This window comes from Orussus abietinus, unplaced genomic scaffold (genome assembly GCF_000612105.2).
Source record: "Orussus abietinus isolate OABI.00-Male unplaced genomic scaffold, Oabi_2.0 scaffold33, whole genome shotgun sequence".
Classification (NCBI taxonomy): Eukaryota; Metazoa; Arthropoda; class Insecta; order Hymenoptera; family Orussidae; genus Orussus; species Orussus abietinus.
In genome coordinates, this window is record NW_019394294.1 from 319,988 (window position 1) to 339,243 (window position 19,256).

At 43.8% G+C, this 19,256-nt stretch overlaps 2 protein-coding genes across 2 annotated transcripts in view; both read right to left on the minus strand.

Moving 5' to 3' along the window:
* Positions 1-43: 43 nt before the first annotated feature.
* LOC105695757 (ATP-binding cassette sub-family C member Sur) lies at positions 44-12,406 on the minus strand. Its single transcript, XM_012417639.2, has 30 exons — positions 12,275-12,406; positions 11,051-11,414; positions 9,158-9,418; positions 8,950-9,052; positions 8,123-8,350; positions 7,828-8,025; positions 7,581-7,727; positions 7,302-7,505; positions 6,179-6,316; positions 5,915-6,077; positions 5,641-5,819; positions 5,398-5,517; positions 5,065-5,317; positions 4,888-4,993; positions 4,521-4,782; positions 4,294-4,431; positions 3,940-4,182; positions 3,576-3,817; positions 3,423-3,488; positions 3,260-3,343; positions 3,081-3,175; positions 2,775-3,007; positions 2,475-2,696; positions 2,218-2,399; positions 1,981-2,152; positions 1,344-1,706; positions 1,083-1,270; positions 910-1,013; positions 647-843; positions 44-525 (listed from the first exon to the last, which is right to left on the minus strand). The coding sequence occupies exons 2-30, from the start codon at positions 11,275-11,277 to the stop codon at positions 373-375; spliced, it is 5,271 nt and encodes a 1,756-aa protein (XP_012273062.1). The 5' UTR covers positions 11,278-11,414; positions 12,275-12,406; the 3' UTR covers positions 44-372.
* A 326-nt stretch (positions 12,407-12,732) lies between these two features.
* LOC105695568 (RNA binding protein fox-1 homolog 1-like) overlaps positions 12,733-19,256 on the minus strand; it is a 125,775-nt gene continuing 119,251 nt past the window's right edge. The window contains exon 12 of the mRNA XM_023435026.1: positions 12,733-19,130. Coding sequence (XP_023290794.1) covers positions 19,086-19,130 — 45 coding nt within the window. The 3' untranslated portion in view covers positions 12,733-19,085. The remainder of the gene's footprint in view (positions 19,131-19,256) is intronic.

Below are 19,256 nucleotides of genomic sequence, written 5' to 3' on the forward strand. Positions count from 1 at the left end.
TTTGGAGCACCTGATACAGCACGAGTCGCGTGATTGGAGGAGCGCTTTCGGTGAGTGCCACGGTTTATTGGAATATTTACAGTGTCGTAAAGCGACGCGTTATTTACAAAATGTACGTGTACATTGAGGGGGAAGCGATAAGTCCTCTGTTAGTTTTACGTTGAGTCGTATCGAGATTAGTGCCCCTGCAGCTAGCAGGGAGGATGAAGTCGTATGTACACTTCGCTCCAGATTTGATCCCTTATTTGTTTCTGGCACCTAATTGCCACTTCTTATTGTTACAAACTCGTTGCAGTCTTTGACACCTCTCAGAATGCCGGAGAAAAGTACTTGATCCCTTATGTGTTTCTAGCACCAAATTGGCACATATTGTTACAACTCGTTGCAGTCTTCTACACCTCTCAGCATGGCGGAGAAAAATCCCATAGGACGTCTTACGAGCTCCGAAGGAGAACCGTCCTCGACTACCCGACCTTCTTCAAGGACCAGGACTCTGTCACAGTCCAGCAAGGACGTCACGCGATGCTGAAACGAGGTATAAAAAGATGAGCGGGAAGATACCATGAAGAAGTACCTCTTGAAATGTTTTTTTTTCGCAATCTTCTTCAAGGTGTTCATTCGATTATCCTTGCGGATCAATGCTCACCGCAATGGAGATCACGGTTCTGCCTTTGAATGCCGAAGAGGCTGCTTCTAACAAGGATTTCTCTGTCGCAGCATCCAGGGCGCTGGTAGCCTCGTCGAGGATGATTATGGTGGAATGCCGAAGAGCGGCTCTGGCCATGGTGAGAAGCTGAAGCTGACCCGAAGAGAAATTCTCGCCACCCTCGCGAACCTCAAAACCTGATTAAACATGAATCCGGATTTATTTCTTGGTAATCTCTGGCTGGATTGTTTTAAATGGCGCACCTAGTCCTTCAGGGTACGAGGATATGACGTTCTTCATCTGCGCCAGCTCCAGAGCGGTCCAGATCTCGTTGTCGGAGTGCTCGGAAAGAGGGTCCAGATTCTCCCTGAAAATAATTGACTTGGATTAAATTCAGAACATTGAAATTATTTCTAGGATACGGAGAGGATCGAACCTGACGGTGCCGCTGAACATGGTGACATCCTGAGGAATGATCGAGAGCCTGGATCGAAGGGTCCTCAGAGGAACTCGCTTGATGTCGATCCCGTCTATCAGAATGCGACCTTGAAAAATGTTGACCAATCGGAACAACGCCATGGCGATGGAGGACTTCCCGCTGCCGGTTCGTCCGCAAATACCTAGCTGTAAATTTATTCATTAAGATTCGATTTTACGTCCCAGCCAGATTTTATTAGGTTTTCAATTTTGGACTCACCTTCTCCCCTTTATGGATTTGTAAATTAAGATTGTGGATGACCGGTTCGCTCCGAGGATCGTACCTAAGGGAGACGTTCTCAAAACTGACGTCGCCATTTTTTGGCCATTCGGGGGGAACTTGGAAATCCGAAGACAATCGTTCCTTCGGGGTTTCCTTGTAAGTCGAGAGTCGAGAAACGCTTCCCATGTACATTTCGACGTCGACGACGTATTTGACCACCCAGTTCAGATAAATCGGGACCAAAAGTGTGTAATTAATGGCCAATCCAACGAGAGCCGGTGACACGCGATCGGGATTTAATTTCGCCGATATCAAAGCAACGACTACAGCAACGGCCACGATCGTTGCGCCAAGATAATCCTGGAATCGGAATTTAAGCAACCTTATTTGTGCCCATAATTATGAAAGTGGTGTAAGTCAAAATTAAAAAAAAAATGAGTTTATCAGTTATTTCACGCCATATTATTTCAAACGAAATTAATTCAATGTAATTTCGAAACAAAAAATATATGACTTAGACCACTTTCATAATTATGGGCACATTTATCTATAAATTCCAAGCACCATTAAATTAAATCCTTATTACATTTAATTCTAGATTCCAAGTTTCTTTAAATTAAATCCCGACACTAACCAGAGCGATTCCGAGCCATCGACTGCTGGTGTTCAGCAGCAGGAAGGTGTTCGAATTCGAGTTCAGTTTTTCTACCATTTCGTTCATGAACCGGTTTTGTTGCTTGGTGGCTCGAATAGTCGTCAGTCCGGCTAGAGTCTCTGAAAAATGTGCTCCAACCGGGCCCCTCGTGCTGAAAAAAAGAAATTCGGTATGTTAAACTATTTATATAAATTATTTATGAATCTTCTGACTCACCTCCCGTCCAATCTCTGAAGCTCCCTCGCGCTTTTCCTGTATAACTTCTGCAAGAAATAGTAAACGTAGCACGTTGGCACAGCAGCTAGTAGGAACCAACAGGAGATGACGATATTGACCAAGATCGCCGATCCGCAGAGCAAGATAAAGGAGGTCAGCCTCAAAATGGACGTCGAGATTTTCTGGAAAGGTCGTTTGGATTTATAGTCACCGCTAATTGTCCATTGCTGATTTCTTACCCGTAATTTGGAATTTACCTTATCGACGATCGCCATATCGGCGCTGAACCTGTTGAGTATTCTGCCGATCGGGGTGCGCTCGAAAAATGTTAAAGGAGCTTTCAGAATTTCGGCAAAAGCTTCCTGATGAAGATGTCGACGAGCCCTTGCCCCAGCCCATTGGACGGAAGCTATGTGAAGCACCGAGAGAACCATGTAACCAATTGAAATCCCTATAAATCCCCATAAATAAAACATTGTCTGAAAAATAGATAGAATTAGTAATTGGCATTAAATTACGTCGTAAACAAATTTATGGGAAATAAAACGAGGTCCTACATCTCCGTATCTCTCGGCCGATAGTTCAGGAGTAATTCCATATTCGGTCCACGTACTGAGCCACAAGTCGGAGTAAATTCTGAGAAATTGACTAATCAGAGCCGCCACTACATAAGTCAGACCTGGTCCCACTCCTCCTGCTTTTATAAAATATATCCAGATTTTTCTGGTGACCACCCCATCAGAGTTGTCCTCATGGAACGAGCAACGTCGTCCCTGAAGCTGATTATTCTCTGAAACTTGCAAATTCAAGATAAACGATTCTCTAGAAAAAAAAAAGAAGATCAACAGTTGACCACAACTCACTTTCCTCATCATCGTCCGCTTCATCCGCGATCTCAGAATCGGAGGAAAATAATCGCTTCGCTGGATAGGGATCCCACTCCTGGTTCTGGGGTGTCCTAAAAAGTACTCAGAGTATATTTGAAGATTTTCAAAATTTTTGTCAAAAATATTGTCATTCTTATGTCTGAAATTCAACGCACATAATCGAGGAGGTGAAAATGAGTCTCTGGAGAACGCTCCTCTCTCTGGTCAATGTGGCTTCCTCGGAATTGTGACTGACGAGTCTGCAAAGATCGTCCCGTCGTGTGATTATTAAAAGCAAAAAGAATTGATTATTAATGTCAATGGAATTAATCCACAGACCTGCCGGAAAACAATTGCTTCAGCATGCTGTTCTGCTGCCCACCGTCGATCGTGTTGTGCCTCTTCCTGGTGACATATTTCACGTCTCATGAATTAATAACATAGTTCGATTACTTACTTATGATTAAATAGTGAATATATTAGGATAAATACCGCGGAGGTACATAATGGCCGTCAAGGATGGTCGGAGTGCTGCTCTGCCGAAGAACCGGAGGAGGGCGTTTCGGAGGTTGCAGACTGGTAGCTCTTGTGGCATTTCTATGCTTCCTGGACCGTTTCCTGACCTCACCCCAGTCTTCCGCAGGAACAGGAAGGTCGGTCAGGTCGTGTGCAAGGTACCTGGAGCCCAGAAGAGTGGACCTCCTCGTCCTGAGAGGGACAAACGACGGCGGCGTCTGAAACGCCCCAAAGAGGACACCTGTACAGTGCACTGGACGTTCCGCCATGTTCTAAATGTCTGGATCCTCCTCATAAAAATAATTCGCATTACTTTAACGATTCCCAGATCCCTGCGTACCACGTGAGCATCCTGATCCGTGATCCACGATCCATCGCTGGCGTGTCTTTGTCTGACGGCGATGCCGATCCTGGAGACCAGCCTAATCAAGGACCAGCGGTCCTTGGCAGTCCTTGGAGGCTGATGTCGATCGTCCTGCCTTTTGACAGCCTCCTGCCACTCTTCTGCCAATTTCGAGTCCTCTTCTTCGATGCTGGTCCTGCTGCCGACCGCTCGCACCCTGCACCCCTCCATGGCCACGACCTACCACGTAAAAAGTCCATAAAAATTCCAGAAAAAAAAATGGGTTTATAAAATGATTTAAAAATTAACAACTAAGTGGATTAAGTAAGGTGATTGATTATGGAAAGAGACCTGATCGGCAACGTTCGCCAGCTCCATTTTGTGAGTGACCATGACGACGGTTCGACCCCTTTCGAGGAGTAACCTCTGGATGGCCTGGTCAAAGATTTGCCGACCAACTTGCTGATCCAAGGCCGATAGGGGATCGTCCTGGAATTGTTTATCGGGGTATTTTCAATGACACGGATTTATGGAACAGGATATGTAATCCCTGGAAAATGAAATATTGGTTTAGGTACCAAGATGACGACATCGGCGTCGCTGTAAATGGCCCTGGCTATCGTGACTCTTTGCTTTTGACCTCCGCTCAGATTGATTCCTTTCTCGCCGATTCTTGTGAGGTCTCTGCCAGGAAGAATGTCAACGTCGGGTTGAAGGGCACACGCTTGTAGGACGTTCCTGTATCTTCGAGGCCGAAGTTCGGATCCGAAGAGGATGTTATCTCTTAAGGTGGCGTTAAGCAGCCATGGTTTCTGGGAGACGTACGCCACCTTTGTATTCCTAAAATAACAACATAAAAGACTCTTCAAATCCACATTTTCAATTAGAGGTAGACAAAATATTCCACTGATTCTTTTTTTCTTTTATTTTTTCATTATTATTTACCCAGCCCAATCGACCTTTCCACGGACTCTGTAAATTTCCCCGAGCATCGCCAACAGCAGTGACGTTTTCCCACTTCCGGTTCTTCCCACTATCAACGTGAGTTTTCCTGTAATTAAAGAAATTTCGTTACGATTTTTAAGGCATTTAATTATTAGGATTTTCTTGAAATTGAATTACCACGCGGAATGGCTAGTTCATCTACGATCAGCTGATGCTCTTCGGAGCTGCAGGAGAAGACGCCATTCATTTCTAGAATAGACTCCCTGTTATCGGATTCTTTTTCGAAAACGGTGTCGTAGGAGCCTCTTTCGAATTCCGTATCAGTCGAGGAATCGTTCCCCGACAAAAGGTGGAAGTGGAAATCCTTTTCTTCGTCAATGTCGTCAAGAGCGCCGAACGTCGAGCTACTTTGCACCTTGCCTACCTCTGCCTTGGTGAACGAATTATTTATTACTTCTATTATTAATCAATGACTATTAATTAAAATAAAAAATAAAAACAGGGACTCACATCGTTCTTATCAGTAGACTCTGTTTTCGACGGACTCTCTTCGGAATTATTCTTGCCCTCCGGTAAGATGTCAACGATTTCCGGAAGAAGGAGAAAATCTTTCAGCCTCTTCGTTGACACCTGTAAAGTAATTGAAATAATAATATTCTTCCTCTTTCTTTTTCCCTTAGTAAATCCACGTTTTAATTCCTGACTATCAGTGTTTTTTTCACGTATTTCGGGTCGATTTAGTTTTCTTCTTACCCTGACTTCGAAGATTATGGGAAGAACAAACGGAATCACGTAAAGCGGGACCATAAGTTGAGAGAAAAGGGCGAGGCTCGTAAAAACGCTTCCTGCCTCGAGTTGCCGTTTTTCGACCCAGAAATACAAGCCAAAGGTAAAAAGAGCAGTAAGTACCGAAGAGGCGTACGTCAGGAAAGCTGGAATACGAAAGAAAATTCCACGGATTAAATATCCGATGCGCTTATCGCCGGAAAAATGTCTTCTAAGAGATTCCACAATTTATCTGACGCACCCATCAAGACCCCATAAATGGAATCCTTGTCCAAAAGTCGAAGTTCCTCGTCCCTGGTCCTCTTAACGCGATTCTCGAAGAGACTTTCCCAGGCTCGAAGTTTCACCAGGCGAATTCCCTGTAAAACTTCGTTGACGAGGCGAAGTCGAGCGTCGCTGCGTTCCTGGATAGACGGGATTATTAAATAACAAAAATATGGGAAAGAAAAAAAAGTATATTATCAACCATATTTAGATTCTTCATGGAAGACTGATTGAAACTCACAGCGGTGGCTTTGGAATTCGACATCATTCGCCTCCCAAGATACCATTGTAAAGGAATTACCATAACGAGACAGCAAACTGCACCGACGACTGCACTGACGCCCATTTCCAAGCTCAGCAGGCCGATTATCGCCGCGATCTGCGAATTAATAATTTTTATCCCATATAGGGTAAGTCCGGGATATATGGACCACCGGTATAGACAGACTAGTCGAATATTTGGCTGATGTGTCACAGCAGCGCTGCAGTCGTTGTCTGAAGTTGTTCTTCTTGAGTAGACGGAACCACGCTTGGTTTTGCTCATGAGTTTCATGCGTATTTTAGAAGAAAACTTTGTTTATTTCTTTTGGTGAGTTGACAAATATTTTATACTGGATTTATTTGATATGTGGTTAAGTTAGTTTAAATGATTTCGACGTAAGATCAATCCTATAACTCAAGTGTATACTTGAGTACAATCTTGACCTAAAATGGCATGCCGGTAGCGTTGTTTGTCTGGACGGGAAACTGGTCCATCTATCCCCGACAATTGGGATAGATGGACTACTTGAAAAAACCTGGGATAGGCGGACCATATCTCCTATTAGGGCTTTACTTTCTATATAAATGGATATATGGATGAATGGATGGATGGATGTGAATATAAATCAGACTACCTATATTTTCTAAGTATATTGACTATCAAATTTACTTATCCTTTTTCAAATAGTTTATAACTCTATACTAATCACTTTTCAAGCAGTTTATAACTTTATACTTTGAAATAAACAATGTTTATACCTTTGATAACATGTATTTCTTGTGTTACACCCTGATTTAGTAACGTATACCAGAGGTCCATCAATCCCTAGGAGGTGGTCCATCTAACCCGAGTACCCCCGGGATAGATGGACTACCGAGTAAAAAAAAGAAAAAATCATAACTTCAAGTGTGATTAGTGTAACAGCTGGAGAAGTGCTTACAATTGTTCAAGGTCATATATACATATTATAAAAAAATATACCAAATCCTAGACATTGCGAAGTTTCAGAAAAAATGACTTTAAAAAAACATGGTCCAACTATCCCGGACTTACCCTACAGGTCTACTTATATCGAAGAGAAAAATGAACGAGGCAGATATACCTTCAGAGGTATCGCCCAGATGTAATGAGCGATCCAGAAGAAGCTCATGACGTTGTAAGCGTCTTCGGTCATCAAGTTCGTCAAAGTTCCGATATCGGTGTCCTGATAACGGGGAGAGTCCTTTTCCTTGACTTTGTCAGGTGGCTTCTCTTCCTCGGAGATGCTCCAAGAGCAGAGCCTGAGAGCTTTGTCGTAGACCAGAGCCTTTAATACAATTGTTTATCACGATTTTCGATCATGAATTTAATCATCTTCATTGGAGGAAACATGAATAAGTACTTGAAGAGCGGTCCTGAGATGGATGCCCTCGACATTGAGCACATGAGTGGAAGCTTGACTTAGGGTACTCTGCAAAATGGCCGCCAAGAATACCAGGAAGCCCAGGAAATATCCATTCTTCAGCAACTGAGCGAAGGTAACGAATTCCTAAACAAAGTGTACGGAGAAAAAATGAAGTCTGAATTTTTTTCTTTTTTTTTTTTCCATATAAATATCTCGATGAAAGTATGAAAATAATTCCTCCCACCCCGGCGTTCGAATTGTTGTGCCCGTCGATTTTATGTTGAACAGTCGTCACGTAATCGATTATTTTCGAGACAGCCATCGGTCCGACTAGGGTCGTCGCATCGCCGAAGAGTTTCAAGATCCCACCCAGGGTGAATGTAAACCACACGCGTTTCCAGAAACACCGCCATAGGGAAAACTTCCCATATCCGCAGCGCTTCTGAAATTAAATTCTTGTATTGTAGAACCTCTTCGAGTGGCTCTTCGGGATCCTCTGTCGAGGCCGAAAGGAGAAACGTAGGCCCCTGGTGATTTACCTTCTCCTCGGCGTAGATTTCCCGGAACTTTTCGAACTGAACCCTGGTAGACTCCTCTTCAGGGAGTTCACCAAGGTCCTGGAGATCCAGAGGAACCCGGTACCCTCTCCTGAGGAGACCGACGACCCAATGAAAGGTGAGCTTGCTGAGGAAAGGTGCGGTCCCGTGCCTGTAGGAAACACGGACATTTCCCATCTGCTGGACCGAGTATTGCCGGTTCCTCTGCATCTGCAACAATGGTACCAACCTTAATTAGACAATAATATGTGGAGATGCGAAAACCAGGCCTCACTCGAGTTAAAATCGCCGAATTTTTCTGGCACGACCTCGCCTCGAGGTGATCCGATCATGAATAAAAGTCAAGAGGACGCGATTCATCGTCTCGAGAATTTTCAAGGTGCATTGTAAATCGAGAATCTACATGTACTCTTCGGCATCTCTCTTGTTGGTACCAGAAGACATTATGCCGAGTAAGAGGCAATCTGATTTACATCCAGAAACCTGGAACCCATCGATAAGAGCGCCGCCTCTTCGTGGTAATGACTGACATTATTCAAATAAGCCGACCAATCACAAAGCCTTGGCGCAAACATCGACATCAAGGTAGTCACGTTGACTCCTCGTTGCATCGAAAAATCACAGCGACTGATATATCACCTCCACCTTCGGATCGACCACCTTGAAGAGTCGATTCGGCCCTCGCGAAATTTGCAAGGCCACTCGATTACCCTCCGAAGCGATCTCTCGCCTCGTAGACGAGGATGCGCCATAATTACGGCAATTTATCACCTAAGTAGGGGCAATTATATCGATGACGAACGATCTACCGTTCGATAAAGTCCATAGGAGTCCACCAGGGCCAAAAGTCCGCAACAGGCTGCGGTGGAGGCGCTGCAGAAGACGCGGACGTGCTGCATGCTTGCACCTAGCCTAGAAACAATTAACAATATTCATTCCTGCTCATCAAGGTGAGCACTAACGATCTAATTGATATACCAATTGCTTGGGTTTTCCGGTTTCATTTTAAAGGGTCACCTGTGGAGATAGGAGAGCCTCCAGATTCTGGAAACGGCGATGACGGTGAACCCTGCACCAGAGACCGCCAATCCCAGGCCGTCCCTTAATTCCGTGACTCGATGAAGAGTCCAACAGGAAATCACTGCCAGGACACTCAGGATAGCCGGAAGTGGGATGGATGTTATCAAGGACTCCGATAGCTCCAGGAGAAGAAGGACTATCGTGGCGATGCATAGCAGGCTCCTCAAGGTGTGGACCGGAAGCAGGACACTTCTCAGCCTGGAAGAGATACGACGAACTTACGCTCTTCATAAAATAATATCCTCTGATCCTAGGAGTGCATAAATAATCCCAAGGATATAAACCACGGATTATCGGAAGTAAAAAATGAGGATTACGATTAAATGTAAACCGCTTTGCTTGTAAAATAGGATTTACATGGTCGCGGTGTCGATAAATCGGGATAAATGTCTGGCGATAATCTCGGTCCTTTTTGGCGGCAGGATAAAAATCTAAGTACCATAGTCCGATCTTTCCGACCTGCATCGTGACCAATTCATACCCATATACCACCTACATCCATTCTTTTCGACCGATGTATAAATGTTTATTGGCGAAAAGCAAAAAACACGTATTTCCTCATTTTTCGTGAGCAATCACATGGCGTAAGTGGAACTTAAGTAGGAGTGCTTGTTTAATAGATATTACAAAAAAATTTCAACTAAAGGGGATTTCACCCCCTTCAGGTGGTGTAACATTCCTGGACAATATTGTGTTTTCACCGTCCTTATACAGAACACGTTTATGCCAAGTTTCGTCGAAATCCCTCAAAACTGCTTCTACGAAAATTAATATGAAAATTGAATTTTCGCCAAACTTTCGGGGGTTGTTTCACCCCTTAAATCTGGACCATTGCAGATAAAAAAAACACGTGTCTATTAGATTTTTATGCTCTTCAATATATATATTAAAATCAATAAGATCGGCGGCGGACACTTGGGAATGTTTCCTTGTTAGTCACTCGTATCACGATTCTCCATACCGTCTGCAGTTTCTTTTTGCCCGAGTCAATGGCTACGGGGCACCTCGAGAGTTCGAAGCTTCCTCGAATCCTTTTTGGCCCCACTTGTGCCAACTCAGCTGGCATTACATTTCGGCCCGACAGGGAAAACCACGTGGAGTGGTTGTCATCGTACAGCTGTATTTTTTCGCCAAGGGGATGACGTGATGTTACGTGACTGCCGAAGCATCAACAGTCATCGTACGACACGTCCTGCCCTCGTTATTGCGCTTAATAATTATTCTGAATTCAATACGCCTTCATAACATTTTTCAATAAATACTATAGACTCGCATATACTTTTTTTTCTAATTTTATAATGACGATTGACTGACGATATCACGCGAGAATGATCGCACGATTCGTCCTGCCCTCGTTATTCCGCTTAATAATTATTCTGAATTTTATGTGCCTCCATACAATTTTTCAATAAATAATATAGACTCGTATATATTTTTTTTTAATTTTATAACGACGATTGACCGACGATGTCACGCGAGAATAATTGCTTGACACGTCCTGCCCTCGTTGTCACGATTTGTAATTTCTCTGGATTTCTTCAAGCACTCGTAAATATTATTTTATCGATTAATGCAGGCCTCGGTACCTTTTTTTTTTCCACTTAGTACTGAAGTTAACGACTTTCTTATTGACATCTAATTCCGTCAACACGACCATATGCGGCGATACGTTTTAAACAGGAAACTCTTCAGGGATGACTGTCCCGGTACATTTGCATTCCCTGAACCGCATCGATGATGCGATAATACGCGATCGATCCGTTATTAAGTTAAATCACGGCTAAATAACATTAGAGGAAGTGAATTTCTCGAAAAAGAATATAAACTTACATCCGATTTTCGCAGTACCTGTACCTCAGGATAAACGAGAGGTTGGCAATGATGGTCAATGACGCCACGAAAACATTGACGAGTTCTACGAAGCAGTCGCTCTTCGTGGAGGAATTTCCGCTGATCCTGAAGTGGGTCCCATTTCCGGAATCCCAGGTCCACACGAGTCGTTTCCGAGGGGGGACCAGGAATATCGAAAACGCCCTGGATTCGCAAATCTCGAACATGACGTCCTCTTCAAGCCTAGTTCACCGATTCCCAAGACTCCAAATGAATTTTCCGAAAGATAATGGGAAAAAGGAAAAACCAGCCGAAACCGATCCCTCGCATCGTCTCAGTCCTCGAATCGCTGCATCGAATTCACCTGTTTGTTAATAAAATGATTATTAATAATTGTAGAACATATATCATATTTTTTATATTTATTTCCCTTTCAAATTTCTTATCGAGCACGAGGAGGATGCACGCGCGTTATCGAAGGAAAATAAATAGAAATGATTTCCACGGTGCATCGATTGGTTATTCTCAGATATCTGAGTTCCCACGGGACGGATAAAGAATCGGGGAAAAAACAAAATAATCCCACGGAGTTATGCTTTCCGCTCTTCCCTGGTGTTTTCGTAATAAATCCCGAAGGATTTGTTTTCCTAAGGCGCCTAGAGTCCGACTTAAGAGGACCAGAGCATCTCCAGTTGGCTCGTATTCGCTTTGAAGTATCCTCACGTCCGGAACCGACTGAAAATTCCCCAAAGACTTCCTGCAATACGAATTGAATATCTCCAAATGCGCTTTCGAAATTTGCCACACGACCCTGGTCACATTTCAGCATTAGGTGGGACGCACGACATCCGCGTTAGGTAGCTGACCCCACAAGAGATGCCCCATCTTGTTAATTGCCTGTATTAACATCTCACCGCTCCGTTATTCAACAATGATCCAAGAGAACCTCTATCCCAACGGGACGATTGCGTGCCTCCCGTAATTATTGGTAATTTCCTACCGCCCCTGGATATTTCATTTCTCAAAAGAAATTATTAAAACCAATATTGACTCACGTGTTTCCGGCTTTCCTGGAGGAATGCCCGAGGGAGTTCGAAAATATTCCTAAGTGGATTTTAATAGAATTTAAAAAATCTTTCTTCGAGTATTAATGATCGAAAATTGGAAATAGGGATTTTTTAAACAGTGGATTATTTTTATTTTTTATTTTTTTTCTATAGTTACGCTGTTTTTTCGGTGGACTTTCTGCTTGAGGATGTGGACAGTGGAGGGCCGGGGTGATTTAACAAATATTTCCGATCCAGCAGCGAGACACGTGTAGGAATCTGTCAGCTGACGACGAGCAGACGTCCTCCCTGCTCGACGGTCTGCGCACTACTGACGCGAGCCGGGCATCGACACACCTTTTAATGTCAATGGTGTTCGGAAAGTTCCGAGAAGGCATTCTTTTTTACAGTGTTCCCGCGATCCAGATTCGCAGTTACACAGGAATTTCCCTCGCATCACATTCCAAGAAGGAGTAATCCATATTCAAGCGAGCTTTCCTCGTCAGAGAGCTTTACATACGGAAGATCTCTCCAATTTCTAATAATAAAAATGCGTTCATGGGAAGGTAGGAATTTTGTTTCAGGTCTTTAAAAAGTCCAAGAAGAATGGGCGTGGAGGAGAAAAAAATGCCAGGGTTTATTTGAAAAATATTTAATAATAAACATTGACAATATACAGAGAAAATACGCCATAAGAAGTCGCTATGGGAGTAATAAGAACCTAACAACTGGTCCAGACTTACAAAATATCATCAAATCAGACAATCGAGAAAGGTGTTAACGAGGACACCTTAGATTACTATCAGTAGTTTTTTGTGATTTTTTACGTGATTTTTCGCTTCGAACTAAACGAGCCTCGAGTCCTGTCCTTTGGTTCCCGAATTTTTGCATCGATCCGCAAGGATAGGTACGTATCGATAGACTCGTGAATCTTGACTGAAATTTTCGGAGACGCGGGTCGACATAGAGTCGAAATTCGGGATCTCGTCCGAATAAGGACCTCTTTCGCACCTCCTTTCGTCGCCCCTCTCCGCATTTAATTTCCTGCCTGTCGCTACATGCGGACGAGTCCGCGATTCTTCGTCGTTAACATCGGGGAAAAAGCAAAAGTGGTAATAGCTGTCTGTCAAAATTACGGATTTTCGGTTGTCTCGCCGTAGGTGCTACCGCGTCTTCGAGGGATGCGGTCTAAGAGCGAATTCCTTCGCGGGTTAATTTTTATCTCGCAGTTTTCCCTTCTTTCCAACATTCATTCACGCGCTCATTCACTCTAGAAAGTATGCGATAACGTCGTAATGTCATGGAACATACCTCTCTTACAGAATTTCCTCGTTTTACGATCGAAAAATCGAATTTCGGCAGGGCGCCCGCGCTCGTCTGGAAGGCGCTCTCGAAAGGATCTTAAAATGAATTTTTTTTTTTTCTACTTAACAGGGAAATTTCCTCCGGTGGAAATCGCGCAGTTGCATTTTCTGGAACGTCATGGAAAACTCCTGAATTTTTTCGAATACATTACGGAATTAATACGGATTAATAGGGATTAATCTCGCGCAGCGCCCTGCCTCGTTTACGCTAGGATATGTTGCTCGTAAGATGTAGTCATGTATCCAACTATAATCACTTAAAAATTTCTTTACGGTATATCGTTATGGTGCGTATCGTTGAATATCTCCTAGTCGGTTGTTTTTCCATACCACGCCGAGATTTTCGAGTTTCGGTCGTTTCTAAAGTCGCAATCGAGCCGCACGCAACGATTCCGAAGGCCCTGCGACGAAAGCAAAGATGAGAAAATTCTGCTCTCAGGAAAACTCGGGAAAATCGGCCGATTGAGAAAAACAGAAATTCTCTCCGAAAATTTATCTTCTTCCCTAAAGGCCTTACTCGACATTTTACAGATTTAGTATAGCCGAAGTATAATAAAAGGTTGTCCTTCCTTGTAATTCGCAGTCGAGTCTCGTGGAACCTCCGATCTTTAATTGGATATGTCAAATTGTTTCTCCGAGTCCCTTCAGTGATTCTCCGATAGGCCTGCCGCGAAATCGTGGGCATCGACGAGAAATCCTTGCGAAAGTTGGTGTATTAGTAGAAATATACTCGAAATTAATAATGATTAAATAAAAAATAAAGAAAGAAAAGAAAAGACGATGTTGTGCACACGACAGAAAACGATACAACGATTCCTCGGCGAGTTAGCCTCGCCTGAGTTTGAGCTCGACTTACTCTCTATATCTGTTAACGGTAATAGCCTACCTGTTAAAGGTATGGATTACGAATAGTATAAATTGTAGTTTTACAGTTATACAATATACAAGGGATTCGAAGTCGGGCATCCTCGCGTACGATTCCGATAATCTATCCTCTCTCTCTCGCGTTTCCTTCCCCAGAAGCTTCAGCAAAGCCTTCGGCATCCCAGAAGTCGAAAAAACCGACTCGTTAAACCTCGACAAGATTTAACAACATCGGACAAACAATTCCCAACAATGTTCAGCGTGAGAGACCTGTACAGATTTGCGTCGCAAGCGGGGAGAATAAATTCAATTTACAATTTTATCGATATCAGTGCAGCAAGGAATCGCGGATAATTGAATAGTAATACACTAATCGCTCTCCAAGAAGAGAGATGGACTGTTCAATTATTATTAATTCAGCCAAGTTAAAACGCGAGCGCAATTTCTCAGCCGTGATTTGCCTTCCGCAGAGTGCGAGTGAATTTCAAGTCGCACGTAGCGTTACGTATAAAATATTATAGAAAAAATAAAAAGCCTGTCCAGGGACCAGCCGAGATAGAGAGAATATTTCTCGCTCGCGGAGAAGAGTGACCGCTGTCAACGTATCCGTTGACAGGAGTCACCTGTCAAGGAGAGATCGCTTCGTCGTTCAAAGAGTCATCGAGTAGCAAGTAGACTAAGCGAGTCATCTCGAAGAGACCCACGAAAGGAAGCTTTTCCTTCGGGGATCCGATGATCGCTCGCTACCCTGGCGACCTCGCTAGTTTTTAGGATCTCTAGATCTTTAATTTACGCTTACGAGAAGTGAGTATGTCTGTGAGAGTAACAGCTACCAAATAATCGTTAATATCGGCCCCGCCCCATCCCAGGGCGCGATTTGTGCTCGACAATCTATTTTCCGCTATTTACATATGTGTGCCCTGGCGGCCGCGTCCGCTCGTCCCGCAAGTTCTGCTCTTTCCAGGCCTGACAAGAGACACATGTCAGAGTCCGAAGAAGCCCCGAAGGAAGGAATTCCTCCATTCCGCGAGAAACTAGGAGACAGACCCTGAAATCGAGTGCCTGGGCCCTTGAACGTCATGTACAGGCTCTTTAAATCGGAGCAATTGTGCCTTCCACCGCTCGATGGAACCAGGACCACAATTGCCACACACGTATAAATTTAGTTTAAAATTATCAACAATTCGCAAGTACATATTTTAATTAGTTTATAGTAATGAAAGCCCCCATTTGGTTTTTTAGGTGACCGGGGAAATCGAAGACGATGGGGAAATGAAGATGATTTTTTGGTGGGCCACGAGACGTGTCTCTTGTTGGCTCAGCAAGTTCTCTCCCTAGCCTAGCATTATCCTAGCAAGTTTGGATTAAAACGTAAACGCCACTAGCTGGCGCGCTCCCTAACATCTTTGTCATATTTGGCTATTTAATCGCACGGTCTCGCACTCTAGTTTTGTCGCTGCCACCTCGGCTCGACCACGTCTTCGTGTTCCTCTTCGTCTCCTTCCAGCACGTGGGAAACGCACTCACTCTCTCGCTCTCGCACTTACACGACGTATGTATAACTTCTCTTAACCTAGTAACAGGGATATCACTCACTCGGCTTGGTGTGCGTACCATGTTCCTCATCTTCCGCAAAATCTACGCTTGTACCCAGTCCAACCGATAGTCACTCGATTTAATTACAATTCAATTAATTAGCAACCGGCGTTCCAGTTAAGACCGCTGCAGAAAATGGTCCTCGAGGAAAGGAGCACTTCTGCCTGTCGCCTCTTCAAGAACGTTCTTCAGGAACTCGACTGGACCGCAGGTACGATCCAGCGAAGGTCTTCGACTTGAAATTGATCTATGCGATCGATATAATCTAGGTGGATTTTAGCATTAATTCCGGATCGGTAGAACTGGCTACAGGATGCGATCTCAACTTAACTTGTAATCGCCGAAACGAATTCGGTAAACTGTGCCGTACCGTGATAGACAGTAATGTGTAGTGTTATTCGTATGTATATATCTATGTATATTATATATATAACTATATATAGAATTAGAGTCTCAACTTGCGGGCCGCATGTCGAAGTGCGCGTAAAAAGTATGCAGTCTGTTCATGAGTCGAGTATGTCCGTCTAGTCGGACTTACAGGACTCAAACCAATGATTTCGTTCCTGGAAATGATCGGATGATTATTCGGCGGGGTTGGTGATACGCGAAGTGAACATCATGTCAGGTGCCCGAGAGTCTGGAAGCGATTTCGGGAATTTAATATGCACGTGAAATTGCATAGATGGTGCTCTTCGTGGCGCACTTCAGGATCAGGCCAGAGTACTTCAATCGTGCAATTTAATGACACGTAACAAAGTGGAAGCAGGGTAATTATCGGTGCCATTTAATTGCTGTCTAAGCAACGTAGCGATAATTTGACGATGAGTTACATTTCCCTTGAAGGTCTTATTTGGCGTTTTGCTCTTTTTCGGGTTTCTTGCTCGACACGTCTATTCGAATTTTTATTGCCATTTTCATTGCTCTCTTTGTCGTATTACTTCGTGATACATGCAATATCGGTATGAGTATTATGTGTAATTGTAATTGTCGGTTAATATATCATTCTTTTTCTATGAAATTATTCATTAAGGATGTTCTGGCCTGACGCTGACGTTTAACCCGAATGGATGAAAGGGTAGATTCGTAATTCGCGCGAAATTGAGAAGATGGAAGAAACGAGGACTCTGATAGTTTTATTTAAACTGCATAAAACTCAGGACCTAGTTTCGTCCATGTCCCTAACAGCGTTTCGTCTTTTCATGTGCGATTGCAAAAATGTTTCGATATCTTTTCTCTGTACAAGGGGAAGGACGAGGTTCCGATCGCGAGTGTCGCAACTCAGATGCTGAGGAAATTCTTCCTCGAAGGGTTTGTACGATAAAATGTAGAAAGTGTCGGTCGATCGTCAGTTAACATGACTTAGAGGATCATTTACCATTAACTCGCAAGGGAGTCGGTCGTCCCCTGACTCTTGCATTTGTACGATTCTTTAAAGTTACAATTAGAAATTTGCAATTAGCCAGGAAGGCCGCCCCGTGCGTTATCCTGCCAGCAGTCAAAAGATAAGGAGCACGAATATCCAATTATTCCCAAGACCTCTCAAACGGTACATAAATAATATCTCTAGAAATTTCTTCCTCAGCAAAAGTTTAATAAAACCGATATTATTCAAATATATGAAGTAAACAAGTGACAAGCGTGCTCCTCTCAAAATGCCTTCCCCGAAACTTGGCCATACGTGCTCCTTATTCAAGGACATCGCGAAGTGGACCTAAGAGCGTGTCTAAAAATCATTTGAAGGACTCTTCTCTAAGCGCGAGAATATATCTACATAGTCACCTCGGACAAATTCGAAAGTCGCTATCAGAATGCAAAACTACGAGTGATCTCGTTTGATTAGAACCTGCGTGAGAGAGAGGGGGTGTGCAAGTGACTTAGACCCTGTGATCATCAGGATCCGGTTTGTGTCGGTCCAGAGGGCTTCCGGATATATTTTAAACTCTATTAAACTAGTGTACCTAACGTGCTCGGCTTCGCGACCTACACACATATTTGGCATAGAAACCTACCAGCTTCTTTTCTTACGTAGAACGCAAACACTCGCTACAACTAGCTACCTACTGTCTCGTGCTTTACATGGATTACCGGTGCACGGTTTCGGGAAATGCCGGCTCCAAGAATCGTCATTCCAGTTGGAATCCGCTCACGATCGCCCCATCCTCTCTACCTTAATAAAAAAAAAGAAACCAGTGAAAAACAAGAGGAAAAGAGCCGATCCCAACAAGACGGTCGATCATCCCAGGGCCGACCGGGTCCAGAGCACCTCGCCCGCAAATCGCGGGTATTTCTCCGTGTTATCTATATTACAAATTCTGAGCGAGCGTAGAATGAGTATCGGGAGAGAATTGTACAATTCTGAGAGATCCGCTAATTTTAATATACGGAATCCGCATCGTAGACCCTGAAGACGCTCCTTCAGGGTCCTTCAAAGAGGACCCGACAGCTCGCTCCGGGTATTTCTCGCCTCGATCGAGCCGATCTAACCGATCCCACGGTTGATCGACCCGTTTAGAAATTACGAGAGCTACTGGCGAAGGAGCTGGATTAAATAAACGTATAAAAAAATCCTAGAAAAAAGAAGAAAAAAAACAAGAAAAGAGACGAAAGTCGCTCGAGCGGTCATGTTAGCACATCCGATCGGGCCGAGGCGAGCCGACGAGATGAACGATCTGCTTGACGATTTCCTTTCGGATTTTTCGGGGTTCGAGACCTTGCTCTCCGACCGGTGGCCCGATCCTCTCTCTCTCTCTCTTTCTCTCTCTCTCCTACCAGGGCCACGGTGTCGCAGCTTACGATCAACTAGCTTAAGATCCAGCAACTTAATTAACTTTAGGACTAATTTTAGATATTATCATTATATATATGTATATCAACATGATAGTTTGGCTTGCTTTCGACGTCTCTGAACTGCTGTTGTAGCGTGCGACGGGGACACGAGGGTTTCGGGAGAAGTTTTCGGGTCGGTTTTGTGTTAATTACAACAGCGAGCCGCTCCTTGTTTCACTTGGACTCGCGGCACAGCACGCTGAAGGGTGTGCTTGCAAAGTGCTACCAAGGCTAGCATCGGCGGTGAGGGTCGTCGAGGGGATGATGATTTTGTCGCTTCTCTGGTCATGATCTGCTGAGTATAACACTGTACTTGGATTCCAAGGCTGCAGCTCAGCCTTAATACGGCGCGAACCTGTTGTAGCCGCTTCTGTACACCGTCGCCTGAAATCGAAATTCACGTTTTAATCCGCCCTCTAAATTGACGAAATATACCCTGTTTAAATAAAAATATTACGATTTTATAATATTTTTCATTTTCAAGTTTTATTCAGACATGGTATAAGTCTA

Excerpts from the sequence above, each read along its gene's own strand:
- LOC105695757 (XM_012417639.2), bottom strand. The coding sequence starts at position 11,277 with ATGTTCGAGATTTGCGAATCCAGGGCGTTTTCGATATTCCTGGTCCCC. Across the intron at positions 7,728-7,827 it reads ACAACAATTCGAACGCCGGG|GAATTCGTTACCTTCGCTCA; the intron begins GTGGGAGGAATT and ends CACTTTGTTTAG. Across the intron at positions 4,783-4,887 it reads GGAAAGGTCGATTGGGCTGG|GAATACAAAGGTGGCGTACG; the intron begins GTAAATAATAAT and ends TTGTTATTTTAG.